Raw genomic sequence first — 9,142 nt, forward strand, 5'->3', positions numbered from 1 at the left:
CTCAGGGTCGAGCTAATCTACAATTGTCGACACGGGCATAAGTGTCGGTATAAAGCAGGTTACAAATGGCAGCATTATTATCGAAATTCATTTCAGCTACTTTGAATTCCGGATTGATGGCAATTTTCAGAGTATACGTTCCGGTATTCATTTCCGAAATATCAACCCATTGACAATCCAAATTATATAAATAGACATCGGAACAATTGACGGAGATACCTGGAGAGAAAATATGGAATTAAATGTAAAGTGGATATTGAATTTTAAATTTTACTAAGGTAATACAAATTTTGTTTGTCAGTCTCCTGCTGCCAGATTAGGCTAAGACCATACCGCAAAAGATCAAATTTTTTTGGCAGAATACTTCTATAATTGTTGTCCCTTATCTGGATATTAAATATTAAAATTTTAACCAATTGTTACCCATTTCTTAGGGCAAGTTTTGATATAACAGGACTGCCTCATTTAATAAAAGGTTTAAGTTTATAATAAATTTCTTACATAAAATACCAACAGATTCCCCTAAGATAAAAGCATTATAAAATTCAGTATAGGTTGGAAAAGAATGTTCCAAATAAAAAAAATAAGAATATTTAAGGTTCTTATATCTCACAGAGGAAATATTCAAAATGGTGAATCTTCGTGAAGTTTTTTTTTTTTTTGCTTAATGTTTCATTATTGATAAACGGCGACCACCTCTTAAAGTTTTTTTTTTTTTTTTTTTTTTTTGGGAATTTGTGGTAATCAGGACATAATTTCATGAAAATCTGTCTGACGATTACCAATCATAAATTAAAATAATTGTTTAAGTTTGTTTCTGAATAGAATATTTTTTTCAAATATACATAATCAATTTTCCACATGCTCTAAACCTTCAAGAACTGATCCCAATATATATACGATTCTGATCCATACCTTATTTTGAAATCCTTTTTCTCACAAAACTTACCTTGATCACCAAAATTGGCACAATTATATTTCTTGGGCACGCCCGGCAAACATTGGCTATCCTCCAAACAAAATGAAGCCTTATGACCCTGGGCCACTTTCACCCCACTATGATCGAATATATCAAATGTCGCAAATACTTCCATGCTGTGATAATGCCTGCAAAAAATAATTTCCCATTATCATCATTCCTTCCACATTCACCCATCAGTTTCACTTACATATGACACATATGCCATTCCCACATATTCTTCTCTTTGAATGGACGAAAATCGATATTTCCTGTATTCAATGCACTGGCGGTGAATTTCAACAGACGCCTGGTGACATATCGCCAATCGGGATCATCACGTTGTATTTCATAAGCTTCATTAGCAACACAGTTCTCCTCCATTGCACATTGCATCAAAGCCATGGGACGATCTTCCAAATGAGCGGTGCGCTCAATTTCATAATAATCAATGACTAAATCTGGCGCCAAGTGATCACATATCACGACGGCCACGTGATTATGTGAACCATGAAACGACATCACACCACGCAGGTAATCATGGTGGAGACAATCATTTAGCGAGGTTTCATTGCCGTAACACTCGGTGCCAGTAATTACATGGGGTGCAATATCTGTGCCACCAAAGAAATCAGTTTGCATGGCATCTCGAGCATAACCCAAACCAAGTTGGCGACATACGACATTGGCCTCCAGCAGACCCCAACCATCCGAGCAAATTGTACCCCATTTGCCGTTGTTAATTCTTACTTCCACACGTCCTTCCTTGTGATGTCGGCCACCCCTCAGACGTACATCCATTTTATGTGTGTAATGTATGCGATATTTGGGTTCATAGTATTCTGGTTGCACTTCCGGTTCGGGTTCCAGACCAGCTGGAGCAACACATATAACACCAGCCGCCTCACTGGGTTCACAATCGTTTACACCCCAACCATCGAAATGGCAGTGGGTTAATTCTTTTTCATCTCCCTCACAGAAAATATTGTCCATCCAGAAACGTCTTTTGGCAGGACCAAAATAACCACTGTGTGTTACTTTCCTAACACCAGCATAACCCAGCTGTTCGCATACGATTCTTCCCTCCACCATATCCCATTCATCATCGCACACCGAACCCCATTTGTTGTTGTGTAGGACTTCAATGTTACCTTTTTAAAAAGAAAAAAGGAAGAAATTTCATATTTTAATTAATTATATCAGATTTAAAGTTAACTATCCTCTTATGACCTGTGTGTTGTATACGTTTTGACACTACTCATACGCCGCATATACATATCAATTACATAATTTTGTTTCTCTGAATTCAATTCTGTCCAGACCAGTCCATATAACCTAATCCGACATCTCTAATGAAAAGGAAAAACACATGATTGACTAATGTAAACGATATCATTTACACCGCATTTGATGAAATGTTTCAGATTGATTTGTTCAGTATTTGCTTGATTGAAATGTAAATGCAAATAGTTTTTACCCTGCATTTGTGTATGTAGAGTCAATACATTTCATTTGCGAGAATTATAGCAAACGAATTGTGATAGACATGTTAATTGTATTACAAAAAAATAAAAACTTAACCATTTCCACGATATACAATTGTCGGTAAGCTGGCGTGTGCACTGGTTTGGACAGGTATTATTGGAAACAATTTAAACCTCACATATGTTAAGTGTTTTATCAAGATGTGATTAAAATATCCAAGTGACTATTTTAATTATCAATATCCAATCGGTTTAAGAATTTTAAAATTAGATTGAAAATTGCTTCCTTTTTAATATTAATTTCTTAGGTGCGTATAATTATTGTCAATACGTATTATCTCCAGTGGGAGAAATATTTTTTGGCAATATCAGCCGAACATAATTCGGTGATATTTTAAAGGAAATATATTTGAAAAAAATATATTTTCGGAGAGTTGAAAATAAATTATTTGGTATTAAATCGAAAGTCTAAGATATAACCTGTATAACATAGTTTCTATAATCAACAAAAAACGGAGCTTTGTTGTAGTAGACATTTTTGCACATGAAGCCCGGATCATGAAACTGAAATCTTTGATCAATACTATTTAATTTATATAAATACATGTAAGGACTCTCATTACTAGTTGATATATTAAGAAATCAGAAATGATCAGAAATTGTACCCAAACGACCTATTAGCGGAAAATTATTCACGAATCAAAACACATAATACCTGCTCAAAATCATCTCGAAGTAGAATTATTTCCTTATGTATAGGACCTTTAATTATGAACAAAATTAATTGACTGAATTTTAATTGAAATTAGAAAAATATTTCAATTCAGTCCGATAGCTTATATCACTTTTTTAAATTAGTAAGTCTCACAATCCTCATATTCCTTTTATTATCCTTTGAATCACACCACATTTCAATTTAATATCCTTCATACCTTCATGTTCGGCATCACCACCGACCAGACGTATTGCTCCTTCTTCCTTATTCAAAGTTTTTATATATTTTTGCACTAAACGTTGACGTTCGGAACGGGCATCTTCCAGCGAACGATACGGCACCGATTGTGTTACGATCAATTGCACTAAACACACACATATGCAAACAATTTGCATATAAATCCTTAAGGAAAGCATTATTTCTTTAACTCTAACAAACAAACAACATAAATTATTAACGGAATTATTGCCCAACACAAAAACAGGATCGTAATCGTTTTCTTACGATCCCCCCAACACAATGAAAATAAAAATAACGAAGAACACAACACAATTTCTTAACGAGAGAGATTTGTTTTCATGCAATTGGGAAGAGAACCGAAATGAAACTATTTTCATTATTTAAAATTTGAAACTATTAAAGCTGAGCTTCGAACTGCAAATGCCTTTTGCAATAGTTTTTTGTTTTTGTTGTTGTTGGTGTCGCTTTCAATCATCATCATAGATAAAAAAGCGTCTGACAGTAAAACAACAACAATAATAAACATCTATGCGAACAGAATCATTCTGATATGATTTGCTGCTGTTGTTGTTGCTGGCGTTATGGGTGTTGGTATTGTTTGGCGTCCATCTCCAGCTCTCGTCCAAGCGCAAAAACATGCAACAAACACATGTAAACGAACGCCATCTAAGCTGTTATTCTATTCGAAATTCGAAAATGAAACGAAAACAAATCCAAAATAAAAACGAACTAACGCACAAAGAAAAATAAAATTGAAATCGAAATTTGAAAAAAAAAAACGGAGATAAATACTGGACAAAATGTTTTGTGACTTCAAATAGCGGAACAGTTTTTAAGCGTTTTCGCAATTGTTGCGGCTCGCTGATGACGACAACGGTGGTGGTGGTGGTGGTGGCAGCACTTTACTCCAAAACGAATTCTAGAGGGGGTATGTCTCCATGTTTCGATCCGCTCATATGTTGTAGGGGATTGGGGCAAGAAACTGATGCTGTTCAATGGGGGGATTTTTTTCGTTTTTTGGATATTTGCAATTTGTTTTGATGGATTCCACATGACCCCTTGGCTTAACAGAAACAAAAATGTCATACCCAAAACAAAGCCAGATAAGCTTTTAGAGCAATTTTAGATAATAGTTTGAATTGTTTTACTTTGTTGTCAAGTGCCGCTCAATTTTCTTGTTGTACAGTAAATTTTGGCAACGTTGTTTTTTCTATCGGAGTCACAGAAAAAGATTTCCAGAAATTTCAATCGTCCATTTAAATATTTGACTGGTACCAAAAAAATCATCATTCTTTTAATAGAAAAAATGATGTAGTCATTATTGCTTTCTTCCACTTAGCTCTAGTAGTTTTAAAATTTAAAAATAATAAGTTTTAAAGTCTTGCATGTATTAAATTACATTATTTACAATACTTTGAGGTCCTTCATAGGCAAATTTCATTACAAAAATTGTTTGTCATATGCTTAAATATTTCCATCAGGTCTTTCCGTGTTCTGCATACAGATGATGTCCTGAATTACTACTAAAAAAAGAGGCTCTTCCAAGGTCTCCTTAAGTTGGAATATCTCCCATTCATATAGATAGAATATCTTATGTGGGCCTCGTAAGATGACAAATACGGCTATAGACAGAAATATTTCGGAATAAATTCTGACCTGCAAATGAAACACTATAATGACATATGAGGATTACCTCAAATAACTTCATCCTGAAGACTTCTAATAATAAAAATCTGATAGACAGAACTCTTTCTGAAGCTCTACGATACACAAAAGACATTGTAGGCTGAAGAATCCTCTCTCTCTCTCTCTATAGAAATTCTTCTCAATGGTGTCAGAGAAAAAATAAAACAATTATATTTATATGTTTTTTTTTAACTGTTCATATACGAAAATATTTTTTTATCATTGTTATAAAACAATTTCGGGACAAATCGTATCCTGATATCATCCTTGTCAATGGAATTCATTCAATTACATATGCAACAAAGTGTGTATATTTTTGCATATTTAATCACTTCATCATTGACAGCAAGCGACACGCAGACAATCGGCACAATAACTCCAAAAACAGCAACAACAAAAACAACAATAACATTTTTTATATAATCAGACATGCATATTCATAAATAAATGTCGCAAACAATATATGATTCGGTTCATGTTAATGTATGGAACTGACAATTTTTCAGGGTGTTTAAAAAATGCAACACTGAGGAGTATGGTGGGATGATAATGATTGTGATTGAGTTTTCCCCGCTGCTTTACTTTTGAATAATCAACTGATTTTGACTTGTTTTTTTTTCATTTCATCCCCATGTTGCTTTTATTCCCCAGTTCCATTTGAGTGTGTAATCACACCATGTTCTGTTTGTAGACCTGCATAATCCCTTTGGGATATGCAATGATTTTTTATGGTGCAAACAACAACGAAAGAATTTAAATAAAGTGTAATAAATGTGAACGCACCATTTTTCAAGTAAAACCTTTAGAAAAAAGTAATGGAAATGAACAACAGAGATAACATATTTTTTACGATAATATTTTGTTGGCAAATCAAGGCATACTTTTAGGAGGGTTGTTTAGCAAAATAATAATTATTTTGTTTCTATATATTTCATTGTAAAATTTGTAAATGGAATAAAATTAAAGATTGTAAAGCCATCATTCTAGGTCTACTTCTATATATTCTGTTTAAAAAAATATGTACCTATTTTCCCAGAAAAATATTTAATGTTAGTCTGCCGGTTAATCGGACTTAACCTTGAAGGACCATTCGAAGGACCATATAAACCTGTTTTTATTTTATTCCAAAAAACCAATAATTCTTGGCAATTAGATGAGGTCAAGGTCAGCTCATAGACCTTTGTTATTATAGAATAGCCATTAAATTTGAAATTCATTTATATTTCATATAAGAAAAATACTTGGAATTTTGTTTTAAATTACTTTAACCTTGATGCAATTAACATTGCCAAAACCCAAATAACTTAATAACGAACAAATTTTATTGTAATAAAATCAATGCATACTTTTAGGATTATATCCGAATTAAAATTGCCAAGCATATGTTTGATAAAAAAAGAAAAATTTCAACATTATGATTTCCAATGAAATGTTAAACACACCACACCACAAAAAAAAAAACGGTACGATGACCACCAAAACAGCCACATTTTTGTTGGTTTCTTTTATGGCTGGTATTTCCCATTTGTTTGCTTGTTTATTTGGATGCCATGACCATAATTGAATTTTTTTCTAACAGTCCACTCGATTTCATTTCATAGATTTTAATTCTAAATCGAAATTCCGGCATGTTTGTTATTTCCACATGACCCCCATGTTTATGTCTATGTATGGGTGTATGTGTGTGACCATACATTCAGTATTCCTTCTATTTGCAATAAATTATAGTTTCATAAACACATAATGCAATCATTATACCCGCCGTATTATGCCAGCAACAATATTTACAGTAAATGATCGATATGTAGGATGATATGATTGTCTAAATAATTTGTAACATTAATGGAAGATAGGAGATTGGTTCAAAACTCACTGATTTCTGGTGCTCGGTACTTCATAACAACACATATAATCTTTTGACAAAAATTTAAGTGTTGTTAATTTGATGTAGTCTTTTGTATATTGTACATACTTATAGTTTGTTTTTAATCGTACCCCCATTACCTAGGCCTTACTGTTTCCCAATTTTCAATTGAAAACCAAACAATGACGACAATCGTACACAAAAAGGAAACAACCACATGTTGTATGTTTGAAATCATTTCATCATCACTATCGTCATCGAGATCGCGTTTTGTCATTGCTCTTTGAGTGTGCTAGTGTGTGTTTGTGTGTCTGTCTGTTCTCCCAAATGAAGGCAACAACCAGCACTGCGAAAAAAATTACCCCTTCGATAAATACTTTCAGCATGCAACACATGTTTAGACACGTTATGGCGGCACATACATAATACGCTTGCGCTACGCTATCATTGCTCTGCTGGATTTCAAATCATTTCAGAGTCAAGTTCATTAGAGGAATGTTTTAAACATTTGTTTGGTATTTATTTTGCGATGCGATGTCACTGCGACGACACAAACATCGATTTCATTGTGCGTTATGGCTTTCGAAATCGAAATGACACCAGTTTCATTCTGGCTGTTTCAAAAAGCTTAGATGAACTTTAATGAGATAAAATGCGAATTGATTATCGAAGAAAAGAGTCGGATGGGCAAGGGGAGCTAAACAATTGCTATGTCAATGATACAATTTTGCACAACAACAACGACAAAAATAATCGCTTGGATTTTAAATTATAAACCGATTTACTGGACACATGTTTGCAAAAAATTTCGGACATGACAACAGTCACGTAGTTTTGGTTCGGTGTTCGGATGATACTGTCAAACAGAACACCGCAGATAAATACATAATTCATTTTTGTTTTCTCTCATTTACACAAAGAATGCATGAATGCTAATGAGCTATTCCATAAGTAGTACCAGTAGTAGTAGTTGTTGTTGGTGTTGGGGAAATTTTCGTTCAAGTATTATATTTCATAAATACGATTTGTTATTATAGTTTTCCTCTCTATGCTGTAGGTGATTCATCAACATAACATTTTGCAACTCTTACTCATCTGTCAATGAGCATGCATTTTTCGTTGTGAGAAAATATATTGCATATGTGTGTGCTAGAGAGTCCAAAAACATGCGAAGTCGAAAATCCAGTCACTTTTCATTGAACGTGTGTTTAAAATAATAAGAAATCTTCCACTAATTTGATTATTTGTTCAGTTGTTCTTCAGAGCGTATACGTTATGACAGTAATTATACGCACCTCAATACGAAAGTTAATTTCAGTAAATTAATAAAAATAGGTTTACGAATCTGATTCTATCAAATGATGAGTTCAGTATTTATTTTTTCTTAGTAATATAGAATATTTCTTAAATGCTTTTTCTAATTTTCACTTTTCAAATCTGTATACGGACCTATGTAATTTAAACTGTTAAGATTAATATATTAACAAACTAAAGTCTACATCTGGAAAATATTAAGAAATACCATGTTTGTGATTATAGTTCATATCAGAAGTCTTGCACATTTCGTTATCGACTACCTCTTAACAATTTTAAGGTATTCTATGTTTGTTTTTAAGTTTTATAAGAAGCTATACCTCCTTTATACATTTCTCTCCAACAAATAATTGTAATTGATGAGCTGTCCTTATGTTAAATATTTAATTAAGTAATTAATTTCTTTCTCCTAAAAGTACTGTTAAAATTTGAAACCCTTTTTAAAATCTTATTTTTAAAATGTAAATTTTCTTGACCACACCGCAAAACTTATGCGACATCCCTTGACCATCCATCCATCACAAACGAAACGAAAAGGAAATTTTTTCTGTGTCAAAAATTTTTGTTAACCTCATTTGTCATTTGCTAAAATGAATTAGTTTTTAATTGAAATTAATTGGAAAAAAGTTTTTCACACTTTTGACATAAATGCCTTTATCATAATCTTTGCGTAACACAAAGTTGTGACATGGAGTTCAAAAGGGCCAGCATCCATCCAACCAGTCAACTAACCACCCACCCACCCACTCAAACATTCATCATTGATTTTACAAACATGATTTTTCGGTTATTATTTCCATAATTCTGTGAAATGGCAAAATGTTGTAGCATCTGTGACATTTTGGTGGATGCTCTCGACTGAGAAGAATGGTCGGGGAGAT

The 9,142-nt window shown here is 33.1% G+C and overlaps 1 protein-coding gene across 1 annotated transcript; it reads right to left on the bottom strand.

The window, feature by feature from the left end:
- LOC133334398 (lysyl oxidase homolog 2B) lies at window positions 1–3,573 on the bottom strand. The gene is made up of 4 exons (XM_061542694.1): window positions 3,375–3,573; window positions 1,170–2,109; window positions 950–1,107; window positions 1–219 (listed from the first exon to the last, which is right to left on the bottom strand). The coding sequence occupies exons 1-4, from the start codon at window positions 3,571–3,573 to the stop codon at window positions 2–4; spliced, it is 1,515 nt and encodes a 504-aa protein (XP_061398678.1). The 3' UTR covers window position 1.
- Between the last annotated feature and the right edge of the window lie 5,569 nt (window positions 3,574–9,142).

The sequence above is a fragment of the Musca vetustissima genome, unplaced genomic scaffold (assembly GCF_032173495.1).
Source record: "Musca vetustissima isolate MV318-11 ecotype Yass unplaced genomic scaffold, APGP_CSIRO_Mvet_v1 utg4101, whole genome shotgun sequence".
In the NCBI taxonomy this organism is placed as follows: domain Eukaryota; kingdom Metazoa; phylum Arthropoda; class Insecta; order Diptera; family Muscidae; genus Musca; species Musca vetustissima.

What these genes read in the sequence shown, in the direction of transcription:
- LOC133334398 (XM_061542694.1), bottom strand. Translation starts at nt 3,573, where the DNA reads ATGCTTTCCTTAAGGATTTATATGCAAATTGTTTGCATATGTGTGTGT. An exon ending in TGGTGATGCCGAACATGAAG is followed by an intron (nt 2,110 to 3,374) that starts GTATGAAGGATA and finishes CTTTTTAAAAAG; the next exon opens with GTAACATTGAAGTCCTACAC. An exon ending in TGCCAATTTTGGTGATCAAG is followed by an intron (nt 220 to 949) that starts GTAAGTTTTGTG and finishes TTTTCTCTCCAG; the next exon opens with GTATCTCCGTCAATTGTTCC.